The sequence below is a fragment of the Ciconia boyciana genome, chromosome 3, assembly GCF_034638445.1.
Source record: "Ciconia boyciana chromosome 3, ASM3463844v1, whole genome shotgun sequence".
NCBI lineage: Eukaryota > Metazoa > Chordata > Aves > Ciconiiformes > Ciconiidae > Ciconia > Ciconia boyciana.
This window is the reverse complement of record NC_132936.1, coordinates 80,175,518-80,195,777: the sequence shown is the minus strand read 5'-3', so window position 1 is coordinate 80,195,777 and position 20,260 is coordinate 80,175,518. Positions and strand designations below refer to the sequence as shown.

The window sequence follows — 20,260 nt, the reverse complement described above, 5'->3', positions numbered from 1 at the left end:
GCCCTTTTTTTTCTTTTTTCTACCACTCACATCTCTGAACTCTGTTTTCTGTCTAGTGAATAATAAATCCACCTAAAGGTACTAGAAGCTTCATGCTAGAAGCTTTACAACTTGAATCACTGCACTTTTTAACCCTGCAGCACATTTACCTTACCTTTCATCCATTTATCATAGCAGTTCATCTAAATTTAAAAGATGATTTATGTAGGCAGCAATACAATCCTGTATTTTTCTTAAGATTTGAAAAAATTTTCACAGAATCACAGAATTGCTAAGGTGTGAAGGGACCTCTGGAGATCATCTGGTCCAACTTTCCTGCTCAAAACAGGGTCAACCAGAGCAAGTTGCTCACGACCTTGTCCATCCAGGTTTCTAGTATCTCTAAGGTTGGAGACTCCACACCCTCTCTGGCAATCTGTTCCAGTGTTCAATCACTCTCACAGTAAAGAAGTTTCTCCCGTCAGGTATTTACACACATTGATTAGATCTGCCCTGAGCCTTCTCTTATCAAGGCTATGTAATTCCAACTCTAGGTACCCAGTCATTCTTTTCATAAATATGTTCTTTTTATCAGAACTGACCAAGCCATTGGACTCCAGAGAAAAAACAATCGCACAAAAGCCTAAGTTGACAGGGACCTCTAGAGATCATGTGCTCCAACCTTCCGTTGAAAGCAGGGCTTTATCCAGGGTTACCCAGAGCCTTGTCAAGCAGAATCTTGAAAATTTCCAGTGAGGGAGATTCTACTAGTTCTCTGGGCCACATACCCCAATGTTCACCTGGTCTCACACTGAAGATTCCTCCCCCCCACTCCCTACAGCCAAATAATTTTCCCCCAAAGCAACTTCTGCTCATTGCCTCTTCACCTGTCAACCAGCATCCTTGTGATGACAGCACCTCCATCTTCTCTCTAACCTCTCTCTTTTAGGTATTGGAAGATTGTGATTGGATCCACTTTCTCTCTAGACCGAAAAAACCCAAACCCTTCAACCTTTCTTCATATATCGAGTTCTTTAATCCTCTAATCATCTTGGTGCAGATGTCTCTTCACAGAACTGGTGCCAGTTTTTAAATCTGTCTCTTGAACTGGGGGCACCAAAACTGGACACAATACTCCACGTGTGCCCTAACAAAAGCCAAGTAACGTGGGATAATCACATCCCTTGATCTGCTGGCTGTGTTCTTGCTGATGCAGCCCAGGACACAGTTTGCCTTCACTGCTGCAAGGATACACTGCTGACTCAAGTTTAGCTTGCTGTACACTAGGACCCTAGGTTCTTTTCAGCAGAGCTACAATCCAAACAGCCAGACTTCAGCCTACGTTGCTCTTGGCATTTTCTGTCTCACGTTCAGGACTTCACATTTAGTTTTGTTAAACTTTATGCAATTCTTGTTGCATAGGTCTCTCTGAACAGTGGCTCTTCTTTGTGGCTTATTTGCTGTCCCCCAAGTCTGGTACTACCCACAAACTTGGTGACGATGCATTCAATCCTGTCACCCAGATTGTTTATACAGTTACTGAGTAGTATCAGGTCCAATATTGACCTTGAGAAACTCAACTCACAACCAGCTGCCAAGTTCAACTTTGAGCCATTAACCATCACGCTTTCAGCCTGGCAGTTTAGACAGTTTTCCACCCATCTTGTGGTCCACTGATCCAGACCGTATCTTATCAACAAGGATGTTCTGGGAGATTGTGACAATGTCTTGCTAAAATCAGGTAGATTATATGATGCCCAGAGCTCTCCCCTTATTAACTATGCAAGTTGTTTCATCATGGAAGCCAGTCAGGTTGGTCAAGCATGATTTATCCTTAATAAAGCCATGCTGTCTTTTCTTAACCACTTTCTTGTCCTTTATGTGCCTTGAAATAGCTTCTATGAGGACTTGTTCTACAATTTTCCCAGGGCCTGAATTAATGCTGACTGGTCTGTATTTTCTGGATCTTCCACCTTGTCTTTTCTGTAGATGGGTGTAGTATTTGCCCTTTTCCAGTCATTCAGGACCTCTGATCTCTGTGACCTTTCAAAGATGAGGCAGTGGCTTTGCAATGATATCAGCCAACTCCCAGCATCTTTGGATGTATCCCATCAGGTCTTCTCTATTTATAATAGAAAATAGAGACAATTTTTGAAGCAATGCTAATAATTAAAAGACATTGTCTAACAACGACTTGAGTCCTTTTGGATGGGCACAAACTGAATTTGAACAAGGTGCTATGAATACATGGAGACTGAATAGCAAGAAAATGGCATATGATTTGAAGTCAGTGTTTTCCACTATGGCTTTGGAAACAAACTGAATATGCAGGGCATGAAAAGTATCATTCTGTATCTGAAAAAAGGGCTTATGAGCAAAATGGGATAGCATTTACCTACCTAATAACAGCCACTATATCATAAAAGCAAAAAAATCAAGAAGCAGGTGTTGTATGTATTTATAAATTACATAACTTTACAAGACAGGCATTCAGAGGTAGCTAAAATTTTTGCTCACAAGACTTGCCAACAACACTACTGTAGAAATAAGAATGACCTGGTTATTTCCCTCTCCAGAGTAAATCACATCATCTTGCCACTGACAAATTAAAATTTCAAATAATTGTGCTTTTGTTATTAAAGGCATTTCATACGACATGCCTAACCACAAATCAACAATGGTGTGACATGACTATCAGCTTGGCTTTACAAAAAGGGAACTACAAATAACAGAATATTGAAGCAAAGAAGTAATTTTTTTTTAATATTCTGAAGTTTTTGCTTTGGTTGTTAATCCTGGGTTTTATTTGGAGTGAGGTCTCAAAGCAAATCTCATTTTCCTTATGAAAATTCAGGTAGTTTAAGATTTTTTAAACACACTGCTTGATCTATCAGAAAAATGTATCCAGCTTTTTCCATTATGAGAAGTAATGGATTACACATTTCCTACCTGCTTTCCTGTCTGCGGTAATCTTGCTGCTGTTCTATTCTAATCATTGGCTTCACCATTCCTCGTTCGGCTGTGCTCGATGCTGATGATGTCCTGTCACCATCAAGCCTGCTGGTGCTCTAATTCAAAACAGCAGGACAGGTGCTTAGCACGCAAACATTGGATTAGCCAGTATTTGTGCTTGGCACTATTAAAATGAAGAGTCAATTTGAGGCTTGAAAAGAGATGGGAAAACAGAAGAGCACAGAATCCAGCAGCTCAGCAGGTGTTTTCACCACAATGAAGCATCCAAGAGCACACTTGCAAGTCAAAAGACGACAACAGCCAGCTAGGAGCAGCTATGTGTTAATGCATTGCAAGAACATATAATGAAAATTCAAACGTCTTTATTTAAAAGTTGCATAGTTATCAATACAAACTAAGAATTAATTGTTAATGAAAACTTTAGTTGAGACAAAGTTAAACATATTAACAGATTTAAAACTGGCTATGCTCCCCTACCCTGCTTCTGCAATAGCTCCAAGCGCTTACATTATTGATCCATGCCGTAATTTATCCTGTTCTTAAGGAAAGTCTGATCTGTTAGACAGTACATAATTTTCCAAGACAAGAAGTGGCAATTCAAACTATGCAATTTATGTACAATTTTGTTCGTCTTCTTTCAGTGTCACAAGCTCCTTAATAGGAAGCTTTTCATTTATGATTTGCAATTACATCAAACCCTATCAGGAAGGGGAAAAACACACTGCTTTAAGCAGCAAAATATGTAGCAATTATTTTTCAGTATAAACATCAGTAAAAAACATCAGTAAAATATGAAGTGTTTCCACATTTCCTAAGAAATTTCTAGGACTAAATAATTTGCTTTGTCACAAGAAAACCTACCAGAGAGTGCATCTCAAAACAAAAGTTTGAACAAAATAGTTTTTTCAGTACTGACATGCCAATCCATTAATCACTTTTCATCACCAGGTCTCAGAGAACTTTAATGAAAGTTATTGTTGCCCCTTTCCCAAATACAACAGCAAACTCATAAGAGCAACTGCTAGAAAACAAGTGATTCACCAGTGATTTAATAAGATGTGATGCACATTCTCAAACAGTACAATTAAAAAAAAAAAAAAGAATTTAAATTTTCCCAAGCTTCCCTAGATGCACTAGAAGTATTTTCTAATGAGTCTGAAAAGAATGAGGTATGCCATATAATAATGTCAGAAACTCCAATTCTGAGCAATTTTGAGGCATTTTAATAGTTTACAAAATTTCTTTTTTTTTCCCCTTCTAAAATGTCACTAAATAAATTCCTATCAGAGGTAAAGAATGCATCCAAGATAAAAGTAAGCATTGTCACAAACAAAGCTACAAAGAAAGGAAAAAAACTGAATCGTAAGTCTGTGGCAAGAAAAAAAAAAGTAACACTAACCAATATATTTCAAAAGCTATCAGAGTATTATTAATATCTACGCTGCCACACCAATACCACTAAATTTCTTTATGAGTACTTAAATTTGGTAATAGTAGTAATAAAACATAAAAGGAAATGCATTTCTGGGAGGACTACTACATTTCATACTGCTGAAATAATTAATTCCCTCATTTCATCTGAGACATGATCATAGCACCAAGAAAGGCATTAACCATTGTGTCATTTTACTCTATTTGTTTGCTCTTGGAAAATGCAACTCTGGCACAGAATTTATTAACAGAAAGACAGTGCAGAAAGAAAGCAAGAAAAGATTATCACCTCATAAAATATTTATAACTATGACTGCAGAGACTGTTTAGTCAATGTGTGTACAGGAGCTCTATTGAAGTCAAAAGTCATATCCATTAAATTTTAAAAGCCTAGTTAAATTAAAATTGAACACCCTTTCACATTTTATATAAAACATTTATTTACCCTATCGCAGATGACAATAGTCATATGCTACATACATGAGGTAATGTTGTATCATTTCCAATATGAATCTCTACCTGCATGTAATCTGCCTTCAATAGGTCAGTTTGGGGAGAAACTATTCCAGGCTTGACAATTTCCCTTCCTAAAAAAAGTTACTATTCTTGGCAGAGAATGCATGCCAAATGCTAATACAAACTTAAACATAACAGTTTTGTGGAAAAAAAATATTTATTTTTTTTTTTTAAACAATAATGCACATGATACCCAAGCCCACCCACAACAGGAAATGGCTGGGGAGAATGACGAACTGAACACGCTTTACCAAATACTATTGATGTTATAATTTTGACCTAACTTACACATGATCTTTGATTATTTATTGCTAATTTAGCCAAAATATAATACCTTGCTTGCTGGTAATGCTGTTCCACTGTGAACATCTCCCTCCAGATCAAATGTGGTTTCCTGAACAGCTCTAAAGGCAAGATAACATTTCAAATACTTTTTAGAAATTATAGTTAAACATTTAACAAACAAGGAACAGAGTAGCTAAAATTAGTAAATTAAAATTCAAGAGGTATACCATGAGTCCAGTTGATACTCACTTTTTAAAAACACTATCAATTCTTTATATAAAAACACTACAAATATTTATACAGATAATTTCCTTTGGAAAAACAGATTCTTAGTTACATTTTTTCCCCAGTCAAGTGAGTAAATATAAATACACATAAACATAAATAATATAAAAACACATAAAAATATGTTCAAGGTATTGTATTCACTGTAGTAGACAGTACAAATTTTTGCTCAGCTCTTCAATACTAAATGTACAACAATCTTCATAATGTAAATCATTCATAAATAATAGTAATGCATTTTATTATCTGCTTATTCTAAAGATTTTAAAAATATTTGATTGTTCAAGCTGCAGTAGCCCTTTGTCAGAGATTTTGCTGTCCAGGTAAAGCTCTGCAGTAGTACAGTGCTTTGCAGTTGACTATGTAAACCTGTGAGAGCATTTGTTTATTGATCTGCAGGCTAGATGTAGAATGAACTCAAGATTTAAGCAGAAGTATTACATAACAGCTAAAAAGCTGGAGGTCTTCCTGCAGACAGGTCCTACAACAAACACACAGTGTACTTCCACATTAAAATTAAGTGGAGAAAAAATAATAATGGTTAAAGTGCACATCTATATTAACTCAGCAGATTAGCCAAAGAGCCTCTTTTCCTAGGTATCTTTCTCTCATTCATCTCCAAGCCAATTTGTTTCCTTTCTAAACCACAGTATACTACAATAGTAGCCTCATTTGGACCCAAAGAGGATGGAAGATATGATGTTATTTTTTTCCATGCTATACAGTCTGATTTTAAGATTGTTTCTCCTGAATATTTCTACAGCCAGTGAACAGAATACCTGAGCCCCACAAGTCACTAAATCTATAATCAGTATTTTTATTATGCACCTATCAAAAATATGAATATACAGAGAAACAATAGGATGGACTTCTGGACTGTTAGTCCTTGCAACACAGAAACTAGAAGTAATCTCACTGTAAAAAGTGGCTGGTATATTGAGACATTTAGTTCCCTATCTTGACAGTCTCATTTCATGACTACCCTACTTAATTTCCAAATCCTTCTAGTGGAATTTTAAGTTACTATCTGAGAAAAAAAAACCAAAAACCAGGCTCTCTGAAAACATTCAGTGAATTCTTCACTTTTCCTGGAGGTTGGATGAACTTCGAAATATGTTAAAAATAAGGCATTCCACTGTTTTTAAACACAGAAGTGAGCATCAGGAAAACTTGTCTGAATACTTCATAATGAAAAAGACACTTGCTAATCCTAAAAAAAATCACAAGGTGGAGCTCAAGTATTAAAATGGTTATTTTATATTTAACACTTAAAAGCAGCTACTCAGAACTCATTTAAAGTCATACTCTAGTCACAGGCCATTTATAATGCTCTCATTCTCTATTTTTTCCAAGGCTCCCCCCTTCACCTCAGTGGGAAGAAAATACATTTTACTCACCCAGTTTTGTGTCTTGGGCCTTTGACCATAAGACTTGCATCAATAGGTCTTTTAGGAATAATATGGTCCTGAGTGGGATCCACAAACTTAAATACATGAGATGACCCAAACTGAACCTTCATTCCACTTTGCAGCATAGTGGTTTCTGAAATACGCTGACCTTCCACGTAGGTTTCGGCATCAATGCTTCTCGGGGTTACAGTAACAACTCCATCCATATTAGTGAGGTCACAATGATGAGGCTGAATTCCTGGACCAAATAACTGGAAATAGGATTAATTAACATGGAATAAACTAAATTATACAGCAGCCGAAATTAAAACAAAAGACTGAGATGCAGCCTACCCTATTTACAGACTAGTAACTTAACTTTGCTTGCTTATGAATTCAACACAGATGAGTGGTACTAAAATCAGTTGAGTTTCACTTTAATTTTCCTTGCAACAGAGATAATAAAACACACATTTAACTAAAACGTGCAGAAGAAATCCCTTAATGAAAAAAGTTTTTCACTTTTTTGGTCATATGCTGTTCAGAACTGTCTTCTTCCACTTGCTGTTTTGATGTGAAATCTCACAATGCAAGTATTTACAAGTCAACTAACTGCACTGATGTGGACCCAGGGTGTTATAAGAGACTCCCTGGCATGACCTTCATACAACTCTGCTTGTTTTATACATTTAAGAAATCCTACCTCACTCAAAGTGGTTGAGACTAGGACTTGAAAGCCATTAAGCAGTTATGATAACACTGATAGGTACCACTTGATCCAGTGACGAAAAAGAATACCCCTTTTTAAATAATGAAACCCTTACTTTCTTCTTAGAGCAAGAGAGAGGAAATAAATCACAGTTATGACCATTAACATAGAATTGCAGGAATATTTTACCCTTTTAGCTTTGAAAGGTATTCACAGAATATTTTACTAGTTTTGACAATTACACATAAGTGACCAGAGACTGGATCAGTTGTGTCATCTAAATCTGCTTTTTTCCGTACCTGAATGGAATTGTCATCAAATTTTTCAGTTCCAACTTCAGTGACACTTAATTGTAGACGATAAAGCTTTGGCTTATCTCTGGAGTCAGAACCATCTGTACAGAAAGTGACAAATATTAACTTGCAAGTTATTACAGTTCAAATAGTCACACAATATTTCTACATTATTGCAATTTAGTTCAGAGTAGCAATGTTCACCAAAAAAAAAACCAAACCTGAGTGACATTCTTTCAAGATTTGTTGGGAAGTTTGTTGTTCATTGTAGTGTAAAAACATTGAAAGTAGACAGAGCCTACTCAGAGTGGCTGTTTTCTACAACTGCAAAGAATAAAGTAATCAAGAACTACTATTCTGAACATATTTTGAAAAACTTTCTCTACTTCCTTAGTAGTTTAATCAATACAATTTTGGTTAATCTCTAAGATTTTATATGGGTATACCAATATGGGTTTAAAATATTTAGAAAATAAGATATCTGCAGATCTCTGTGATAATAGTATTTGTTGATCTTACTAAAAGTACCTATTATCAGCAATATCTACTGCCAGGTGGCCAACATGCCAAACTGTTTCCTATTCATCAGATACTGAAAGAGAGTCATATTAAAACACAATCTTACACAATGTTTGCCTATGACAGCTTTAGTCTTGATATACAGGACTGTAGCACTTTTGGCCTTATCTTTATAGTCCCATTGACCTATATTTTCATCTCGCAGAAAATGAGGTCAAAGATAAAGTTCGTCTTCCTCCTCCTCCCCACAGAAGAACATGTTATCCAAATAGAATAAAATTTCACAAGATACACTGGATGCAGCACAGGATTTAGCTGCTGCCTTCACAGGCTAACACAGATGGGGTTTGGCATACATATAAATCCTCCCCACTTCCCAGAAAATACTACAACTTTAAATACTATCAGATACTAAACTAATACTGTCACTTCTGACTCCTCTCCAATTTCTCCTCCAAAGGGAAGATGCAAGAAAGGGAGGCTGCAAGACAAAGAATGTCTTACCTGTGGACATGAACAATGATTTCAAGTTATCCCCCAAAAGCATTAGAGAATATTAGTAAAGCCATGGCACATATAGTGATACTATCTTCGGTAGGATACTAGTCATCTTCAAATTTTAAATGAAAGTCAATATAAACAGAACCTCCATAAATCTAATTGTAAAGTCCCGGCATTACTACCAGGATCTGTTTACTAAATTCTGAATGCAAGCCATTTAACCATAAGATTTCACTTAGTCTATGAAGTCCTCTATCAATCCTTCAATTAACAGTATTTAAAGGAATTAAAAGTCAACAGCACAGAGAAAACTTAACTGTTAAGAACCATACACTGACTAAAAGCAGAAGACACAAAGAAAGGAAGCCAACAGTACAAAAGAACAGAAAACAAAGTGAATGAGTGAATCAATGAAGAATTATACCAACAGAGTTTTACATTATTTTGACATGGGGAAAAGTATAAGGGGTGCTCCTAGTAGTAAGCTTCTCCTGGGGGTGTTGTGACATTGCTGGGACATAACGACATCAGGCAGAGACAGTCCATAGACTAGTACTATAAATACCAAAGTTAAGTGCTCATACTACAGTAATATCCAGTTACTGAACATATTTAGAATCACTATCATAATAGTAGTACGTGTTGTGGTTTAGCCCCAGTCGGCAATTAAGTACCACACAGCCGCTCGCTCACCCTCCCCCCGCAGTGCGATGGGGGCGAGAATCGGAAGAGCAAAAGAAAGAAAACTTGTGGGTTGAGATAAGAACAGTTTGATAATTGGAACAAGCAAACAAACAAAAAATTGTAGTGAGAAGGAAAAAAAATGTGAGTGAGAGAGGAACACAACCCAGGGGAAAAAAAAACCCCACAAGTGATGCAACTGCTCACCACCTGCCAACCAACGCCCAGACAGTCCCTGGCCAACTTCCCCGTTTCTATACTGAGCATGACGCCATATGGTATGGAATAGTCCTTTGGTCCAGTTTGGGTCAACTACCTTGGCTGTGCCGCCCTCCCAGCTTCTTCTGCGCCCGGCAGAGCATGGGAAGCTGAAAAGTCCTTGACTAGTATAAACATTACTTAGCAACAACTAAAACATCAGTGTGTTATCAATATTATTCTCATACTAAAATCCAAAACACAGCACTATACCAGCTACTAGGAAGAAAATTAACTCTACCCCAGCTGAACCCAGGACAGTATGTCATGTATCACAAAGGAAGTATTAAACATAAGAGCACTCAGTCCTCTAAACATTCTTCAGGTACAGGGATAAGCCTTTCATTAAATCCCAATATTTGAATCTATAGAGACATACATCACTGCACTGTACACTACAAAAGGTAATGCTAATACAGTATCTTCAGCAATTTAAATTGTGTGCAGTTTTTAATACTTAACAATGCTAATCAAAAATTACATGTCTGCATCTTCACTGTCACCAAATGCAGACATGTAATATGCTACTGAATGCATTTGGCTGCTTACCCCCAATTCTCTGAATTGTTATTATGTCTCCCTACAACTTACACATCAAAACCTAGAGTAGCTCCTTAATTTATTTACGAATCCAAAAGTCAAACATTTCCTCCTCCTACCCACATCCAAATTTGCTAAAACTGGCACCTAAAAGATACAAGATTCAGTTTGGAGGCAAAGACCCTTATTCAACATGCAAAAATACTGGAATTTCCAAAGTCAGTGGCGTAACAGTCAGGGCTAGTTATCTAGGGCTTTTGTTCTTAATTTCTTATGGCACTTTCTTCTAAGCCCTTTATATACAGATCAGAGAATAGGCTTTGCGGTCTGGTGATTTCACCCCTGTAACTAAATATACTTCCCCCTGCCCCGTATTTTTTCATTTTTAACATCTTAAAAAGAAAAAAAAAAAACAACAACACCCAAACTTTAAAATATTCCTACATATTTCTGAAATATTGTGTAAAATATTATATTTTTCAAGTGTTTATTTATCATAATATTTTAAGATAACTTCTGGATCTCATTCCTGAGTTCAGCACTTGTGAACAATCAATCAATACCAAGCTCCTGCTCATAAACGTTTACCTCACACCACCCTATATCCTCAATATAGATGCACATCATGTAAAATGTGCTTTCACATAAGAAATATATTTTAGTATCACAACGTTTCTGCTGAGGCAAATTAAGACTGTTTTGTTTCCCTGGGGCATCCAATGTAATAAGAAAAAACTTACTTTACAACCACAGCACTAGATACACTTTTTTTTTCTTCCCAGGAAAACAAGGAAAATTCAAGGAGTTACTGAAAGTTATTTGGAGCACACATGTAATCATCCATCAGTAAAAGCCAATTTCTACAGTAAAAGGTATCTTAATCTTGAAGAGAATTACTACAAATTCTAAAAAGGATGAAAGGCCTTTTTGTTCTAGGGGAGGGATGCAGGAGGGAAGGAGTTGCGTTATACTACAGTGTAAAGTCTTGTATTTCCTGTTTTTCAACAGCTGGAAGCTTGCCTAAATGTTGTTTGGAATGCATTCCTCATAACTCACTGCAGCGGGATACAGATTCTGCCATACTTATGGCAAAGTCCCTGCTCCCCAAACCATGACAGTCCAAGAAGGCTGTTCTTAGCCTCTACGGACCAAACTTTAAAGACTTCTGATGGTTCAGAAAGGTGATACATATGATCCAAGTCATACGACTTAAGGTCCCGAATCGGGGGGGCGGGAGGGGAAGGGAGTAATATATCTGTGGTTTTTATATGACGCGACAATAATTTTATTTTAATTCAGAAATTTGAAAGGTCAAAGTTCTCAGAAAGGGGGGCATTAATAAACAATACAGAAGAAGCAGCAAGAGGCATAAGGAAAATGTATGAATTCTATACAAACTTGTTCATTTTATATGTGTGCATAAGTAAATATGTGGCATGGAAGAAAGATGGTCTGTATTCTATTTATGGCACCCATGGCTGAATAACATTAGCAAAGCTAAATAGGTGCATAAAATGCCTAGTTTGGGGGTTTTTTTTAAGCTTAGAAAATGGAATTGGAATGTGCCTCCCAGGCGTGCTTCCAAGACATAAGCTGAAGAAGCAAGAACTATGATTCAAGAGACCAAATTAGCCACTACTGCATACATTAAACTTAATTATCTACCTGACAAAGCTTTTCCCAGTGACATCATATGAGGGTTCAAATAAACTTGGTAGAGTTTGCATTTGAAGGAAGTTTCACAAGTTATTTTCCCCCATGACAGAAGTACGCATACAAAGATACATATACATCTGTGTATACTGCCTATCGCCGATTGAAAAGTTGTATTTCAAGAGGTAGCCCTCAATCAGAAAGCAGACCTTATCACCAAAGACCAGGCAGGAAACAGTGATTTAGAAAAAAGGGTTTTTCAAAAACACTAAAGCATGTAAGTGTACAGTAAAAACCGCTATAAAACACACAGTGTAAAAAGATGCACAGTATATTACTATTCACCTATAGTCACTAGTGAAATTGTTTATGTAAAACCTGTGAAAACTGTGGCTTTGTATCACTTTCCATGCTGAGGATGCAATACAAGTATATTTCATGACTGGATTTAGGCAGTTATGAGTCAACATTCAGAATTCAAATAGCAGTGTTATAAAAAAAACCTGTGTAGTGAACAGAAGTGAACAGTCACTGTAAGCACATCAACTCAGTGATTCATAATACAAATGTACATTTTTGATCAACACAGAAACACAAGACAGGCCTCCCTTCATGGATATATATTTTAAATGCATTACTTCACCACTAAAAGGTGAACCCTACACCACTTCGGAGATGATAATTTCAATTGATTTAACTAATCCAGTGCTTGAAACAATGTTGGGAAACAGTATTAACTTAAAACCAGACTAAACCAAATGATGAAGATCAGATCATAGCAAACAAGTAGGCCCAAAGTTGAACTGGGACTGCACAAGGCACAAGGGACTGCACCTATTGACCTAAAAATTAGCTAAATCCACATTTGAAAAGCAGCAGATTTCCTGCACAAGTTCCTGAGTGCTAAGAGTTTAGACAGTCAGAAGTTTAAGAGATTGGTTGGGCAGATTTGAAATATGATGTCGAATTCAGCAGATAATTCTGCTATTAAATTTCAGACAAGATGTGCACTTCCAGAAGAAAGAGCCAATAGTAAACATTTTTGGTGAAGGAAGATTCAGTGACGAACGTGACAGACAACAAAGCTCCTTCAAACTAATGTGTAAAAGTGTTACCACATACCATACTGCGGTTCCGTTCTCAGAAAGAAGGTTGGCTGGGGAAACCGCCCTGGCCAAGCCTTTCAAGCTTCTCCAACTTCCTGTAATAAATTTTTCTTTCCAAGTTGTTATACCTGCACGTTCTCAGCATCTCCCATTGCTGTCAATTCTACAGCTCAGGGTTGCTTTTTTGTGATGAGGCAGGGAGAAAAGCCTTAAGGTTTTGCCTTTTTTTTTTTTTTTTAATGCTTTATAATTTTTTATTTCAGACTTGCAGGATAAATCTCAGAGGCTCAAATCCTAAAAAATGGCTTTTTGTCATTTTTTTCAGCCTTTAAATATTATGATTGAACAACTGAAGTTAATAACATCCCTGAACTCATCAGCAGCCATATTCACAGATAACATAGTCAGTATCAGCTATTCAAAGTGCTGCTGTATCTCACTTCAGTCTATCCAGTTTATTTCTATTACTATCAGATCTATCGCAGTTTATTGGTTCATTTACATGACAGGGAAGACAGAGACAATTGCTGACTGCCACATTTACAGCCACAAGCTACTGAAGTGCATCCTCTACCGTACTGTGCAGAATCTGACCTTCAGTTTATAAAACAGTCATACAACCAGCAACATCAGCAGCTGTGGAGAAACAGAAAAATGGGACATACTTCCAGTAGCAAACTTACTGAATTTGTGCAATTGCAAAGGGCATGAAACTGAAGTCTGCCAGGTTCTTCTGCAAGAATATAAACAGCCAATGTTTTCACAGAAGGACTACAGGATTTATTTCTATAATAAATACAAGTATCCTGAAATGCATTATTCCAAAGAGACAGACTGGACTCTAGAGTACTAAGACCTCTTTTTCACACTCTGAGATAAAGATTTAAGAAATTGTAATTTTTTTTTTCCAGTGAGATGCAACCAAATTTCAAGCTTTCTACTCAATGGTCAGGTGTTCCTGCAGAGCTTGGCTATGCTTATTAGTTCAGCACACTCTACGGAACTTCTCTGCTCTCTGGAATAATGTTGTTAATGAAATGGAAGTCCAAAATCATCAAAGAGTTGAGCACTGGAGGCATAAGTTTGAACAGAGTTCTTTAAACCCTAGTATTGTACTCCACAGCTATGAAAGGCTGAGCAACACCAACAGACATATAGTACTTTTATAGCAGTCTAGAAAATAAAATGAGGAAACAGATGCTAAAACAGTAAGAAAAGGAAAAGGTATTTTGGTAGACATTTCACAATGAAGAAGAAAGTGGCTTTGTATTCTTGACTTTTGGCCAAACCAGGACATATCTGCACATTGATTCTCCTTAGAGTTTAGAGTAAAGATCCATAATGATTTGTAGGTTATGTTATCAATTTCAAACGCTACAGATAAAACTGAACAAGACTCTACTGTCTAATGTGACTAAATCTCTTTGTCGTACTATGTTAATGTTAGACAACACCACAAACCAGGCAGCAGAAGTACCAAAGGATGCTACAGAACACCACAGAGCAGAAAGTGAGGTCACTTTACCAGTGGTCCAAACAGTATTTCACATAAAAATCATCACAGATTTCATTCACTGCATCAACGCGGTCAAACACTGAAAAGCACAATTAAGTTCCATGCCATTTACCCAATTCACTTTTTAACTATGAATTCTGCAAGCAGATGGATCAAAGAACGTTTTTTTTTCTACCACAACCCTGCTTGTAAACCATCCTATGAAATTTAGTTGTTAACCTTAGCTGGAGGTTGAACTCTTTGTATGGTAGCACATTCATGATCTATTTTATGTTTGTTCACAGATAGAATAATTAAATGGCAGCTGACAAGACAGATAACTACTTCTGTGAAGCAGCCCCTTGGAAAAAAGTAAGATAAGCAAGATAGCCTTTCATTTGTCAAAAAGAAACAGAAGATTTACAGCCAGCGATGTTTTTAGTGACTAATGAGAGAACAGTATTAAATATAGCGTTACCTTCATAAGCGTGATAGTTGTAGTAGGCAAAGTGATTCCTTCTCCCTGGGGTTAGAAACACATGCAGAGGACCCAGGTGAAGGCAGCACCAGCAGGACAGATACCATGCAGAACATGCGGAAGAGGGCAGGAAAAGAAAAGACAGGAAAGGGTGAAACTGTAGCCAGACAACACTTACTCCATGTATAAGGATGAAGTGCATTAAACTCTTTCGACTTTAGAAACTGCATAGAATATAAAGACATCAGTACTATAAAGCTACTGAATGAAACAATCCTTATTGTTTAGAAAAGCGACAACAAGCTGTTAAAAGAAAACCATGAACAATAGGTCAGTCCCACAGGCAATATACAAATGCTTAGTACACAGCGTTGCCACCTGTGGCATTTCAGATTGTTTTTCCTCTCTCAGTTAATGGATGTCTTGCTCCACTGCCCAAGCACAATGTTTTAATACTAAAGCAACTAGGCTTCATGAAGAGTAAAGAGTTTAGAGCACAAGAAAATAAATCAAAAGTATGATTAAAAGAACTCAAAATATTAATAGGCAAATCAAATCTCAGCATATAGAACACAATATAAAATACACTTAATATATTCTGTATACTGCTAATTTCATCTGGCTTTTAAAAAAACCAAACCAAAACACAAAAAACACCACCAAACATGCTACTTTACTATGAATTTAACCTTTTGCTTGCAGTTCTGGTCAAAGTTTTCAGCACCAATTCCCAACCTTGTTCCCCAAAAGGTAAACAACCAGACTGCAAATTGTAAATCACTTGTTTGGATACCTGAGTGTACCCAAGTTACACTTAATAGGAAAAAGAGCTGCAAATAACTAAATCACCAAAAATGAAAGTCCACATCCAAATCTTTAAACATGAAAACAACAGAAATTAAGAACAGAAGTTGTATGTGTTTTATCAGTTGTTGTGCTATAAACAATCAAGATCCCCTGGCTGTTCCTAGATCATAAAATCAATTGTAAATTACAATGCAGCCCAGAGAGTTGTAATGATACCAAAATAAAACCCAGCCTTGCTAGTGATTTGAAGGTTCCATATAGGCTGAAACATTTTTAGCAAATAAGTTTGATTTAAAAATTCACGTTCTTGTCTTTCTAAAAACATATTTTTCATGTATGGCACTGTCAAATATATGTTACTAGGTATGCTGCAGTATACGTCTGAATGTAAAACAAACCAGATTTAAGCAGTGCTTTTCTGGCTTTTCTGGTTCCCCCCCTAAATCACAAGATGGCATGTGAAACTATTTTATTTATTATCAAGTTTTAAAACCCAAAATCCAAAGGAAGTTGAAGATTGAATGATTTTGTTTGTTTGTTTTTGAAACACTTAAAACTTCATACTTGAAATGATGCTAATAGAGACAAAGTCTTAGTCAATCATTTCTCCCCTTTTTTACTCCAAACATTTGCTACTAAAATTTCAATATTATAGCAATATGCAGCTCTAACTCTAAATAGCTCCAATTCAGAATCTGACATTAGAACCACTGATGTGGCATTCACTTACACTGCCAACAGAATTTCTTGTGCTTCCAATGAAAGTCTTATTTTTGGAAAATCTAAATGACTATGTAATAATGTAATTTAGATTACTAGGTAACCAGAATTCTTACCTGGGCTTAATTCTACCAGGTATGGTAGTTTCTCAGGAGGAAGGCAAGAGCCATAGCCAGACCCGTCAACTCTTTCCTTCCCCTTTAATGGCTTTCCGTCAGTTATTTTCTTGGACTTCTTTGGGACATAATCAGGAGGCCGCCTTTTCAACTGAAAGACTAGTATTCCTAAAACACAGTATTATACATCCTTTGAGTCTCACTATCAGCGAACAAGCACACATCCAACATCTATTAATTTGTGTTCCAAGTGTTCCATAGGATTACTTTCAGCTTACTAAATTCCTGACACTTCTTTATGTAGTTATTTTTAAGTTAAAACTATTTAAAAGATTAGTAGCATAGTTCTCCACAGTGGGTAATTTAGAAACTTCAGGATGAAATGTAAAACCCTTCTACTGTCTAAAGATGTATTACTAAACAGTGCTGAATGAAACAGTAAATAACTCTAAAAGCACCTAGTATTAAAAGTGCCTGAAAACAAAACACTAATATATGTTCCAATTTCTTACTTTACAGCGGGTCCACACCATAGGTTACAACACCCAAGGCACAAAAATCTCTTAAAGCTTTTTAGACATACCTTTATCACTAGGCCACTCCCTGAATATCTGCAGTGGACACTCATCATCATCAAGAATAGTTTCTTTAGCACCTTTATCATCAGAGTGCTGAGCACCAGGAGGCAGCATGACCTAGGAAAGAACCATTATCAGTTTTCAGAGCTGTTAGTGGACAATTAGAACAGAGGATTCAGGGGTATATCTGCTGATTTTTTTGGTTTGTTTGTTTATAACAAGAGATAAGCAAAAGAATTCAGTAACTTGAAATGCATTTTGCTTTCCAAGACTTTTTCTAACTCTCTCTCTTGCCTCTTGTTACAGTTAAATCACACTTCCCAGAACACCAAATATATTTAAAAAGCTAAGAAAAGCAAGTTACTCTTAATGTAGACACGACCATCTTCCAGTAAATAAAATTATTCTAATTTCTCAACAGCCGGGGGGGGGGGAATTATCTGTGGAGGTGACAGTTAAAAAAATAAAACTGAAGTTTCCTTTATTATCTCACACACTGGAATCAGCCTTTCATTTTGCTAATGCCATTCCGCTAACACAACATGCAAGTATCTTTAGAAATAGCAAGACAAGCTGGCAAAGAGAATGTTGTGATACCTCCTGCATCCTTATCTTCTTGTCTTACCCAACATTTACTTGCTCTACACAGAGACTAATGGCATGACTGGAACATTTCACACAATTGCTTCATGCTGTCTAGCTTTAAGGAAGAACCAAAACTAAGTATACTCTGGGAACAGAACCACAGACTGTTCATACCTTTTACCGCTATATCCTTACAAGGTAGAGAAAGGGAGAAACTTTGATTCATGAGTTCTGATTCTGAAGGAGACACAGCCTGTGATTTCATGCACATTTGCATTACTGCTCCCCACAGCAATCAAGCATAAAAAACAATGACAGGCAGTATTACAGTGCGTGAGTACCTTCTAAGTTAAAGATAGATCTTTCAAAGCTGAATAAAAAAATAAAATAAAATACATTTTACTCCCTCATTTGTGATCCTAACAATGTTATTTAAATTCATAGACAGCTCTATTTTAAACAAACTACTCAAAATTATTCCAATCTCTGAACTATGACCCAGGTAACACCTTCTGAAGTAATGCAGCTATTGGCTACTGCACCCTACTAAGGTGCAGCCCTCAAGAGGCTTTCCACTCTTATTTGTCGCCTCCTCTCCACGCCCATTTCAGTGTTAACTAAGTTCTCACAGATCCACCTCAAACATCCTTTCATCTTCTTCCAAGCAGGAAACAAGTACTTTTAAGATCAAAAGTATGTAATTGAGTCATTGGCCTTTCCCTAAAACATTTTCTATGCAAAACCCGGCTAAACATAGGACTAATTAAATTATCTTTAATTAGATTTTCAAATAGACAAGATATTATAAAATGAGGAAACATTAAAATGTATAAACCGAAGGGAAACAGAAACACATCTACACTCAAATCTTATCTTGCCAAACCACTCTCTTCTATTTCACATCTCAGATTTAAAATCAATTATACCTACGGGATAACTTTGATTAGCTAATTAAAGTAACACTGTGTTGCAAGCCTTATTCAACAAGCAACAATTTTTAAATTCCAAAGCCCTCGAGACAGAAGGTAACTAGTTACAACACAAGAACTACATGCTACAGCGCACATGCCAGGGGCTGACCAATACTGGACTGGAGAGCAAACCAAAGAAAACCCAAATGCAGTGAAGTTAAGAGGACAGATGAGATATAAATACATAGGTGCTACTACGTGACCCTGATACTACTACTGCCTTGGAACATGGATGAGCATCTGTACTTGGTGTTAGGCTTAACGGCAGCAATGGTAAACTAGCCAAGTTAGAGAAGAGGGGTCACACAAAAGCACTAATCCCTTCCTCCTCCCAGCCAGTCACCATTCCTCCCGTCTCCCAGGAAGCATGAGCAGGTAACTCAGACATACGTCACTTTTTTAAAGTGTGTGAAAGTGTCTCACTTGCGGAAAGACACAAAACACCAAATCTGAGCTTATGCAGGCGAGGAGGCTTCTAATCGTGGTGAAGCCATTTTAGAAAACATCTCTATGTTTTAGGTGAATGCTGCCTCAGTGTCACCCACAAAGCTGAAATTCCTACATTTTAGAATAACGGGAAAACATGGGAACAAGTTTATATTATGATTAGGCTTTGGCTCATGGGTAGAGATTTGCTTTCATTTTGAAAAACAGAAGATGCAGTTAAATATCCTTTCACGAATTTGAATCCATACAGACTGCTGAGATCAGGCACAGACATTTCCCCGATTTCTGCAACAGCGTAGGAAATTGAGATGGGTAAAACCAGCTTAAGATCACAAGTCTTGGAAGCAGGTTGTCAGCTGACAATCTACGAACTGAAACAAATTCATAACAGATAATTAGGAAGAATATACTCTGCTTCCTCATAATTGCATTCATGAGCATATACAAATTATCATAAAGTAATTCCAGCTATATTTATTCATTTAAAATGCAGTGAAACATGCAGAAAATAGAAGCTAAGAAATTTAAATGAAGTCCATAGCAACTTAGGACTTAACTTCCAAGTCATTTACTGGGATAAACAAGTAAGAGAAGATAATACTCAAATACTTAAGCTCCCTGTGGTACGTAATAGCTACAGATCAACTTATCAGTCTATCCTTAGCAAAAGTTTCACAGAAAAAAAACCATGATATAATAGGTCTTCAATAAGCTCTTTTGTCATTTTAACATTTTTTAAATAAAAAACCTCATTATCTACTGTATGTTTTAATATATCTGCTTATTCAAATTAATTAATCCTCAATTTTCCTTACAAGTTGGGAACACAGGCTCTGCACATGCCCCTGCAAAAGAAAACAAAACCAATGGAACTTGCAAAAAAATATTTAATGCCTCATGTCTGTAAGATCTACTTCTTAAAAAAACAAAACAAAACAAAGAAAAA

General features: G+C 36.6%; 1 protein-coding gene across 14 annotated transcripts in view; it reads right to left on the bottom strand.

The window, feature by feature from the left end:
- The window catches only part of AFDN (afadin, adherens junction formation factor), a 134,699-nt gene that overhangs the window by 66,353 nt on the left and 48,086 nt on the right, over positions 1-20,260 (bottom strand). For all 14 annotated transcript variants that reach the window (XM_072856255.1, XM_072856258.1, XM_072856254.1 and 11 more), the window contains exons 7-12: positions 17,317-17,428; positions 16,734-16,901; positions 7,866-7,960; positions 6,867-7,129; positions 5,234-5,303; positions 2,929-3,047 (exon numbers count right to left, since the gene is read on the bottom strand). In XM_072856255.1, the coding sequence (XP_072712356.1) occupies positions 2,929-3,047; positions 5,234-5,303; positions 6,867-7,129; positions 7,866-7,960; positions 16,734-16,901; positions 17,317-17,428 (827 nt within the window). The remainder of the gene's footprint in view (positions 1-2,928; positions 3,048-5,233; positions 5,304-6,866; positions 7,130-7,865; positions 7,961-16,733; positions 16,902-17,316; positions 17,429-20,260) is intronic.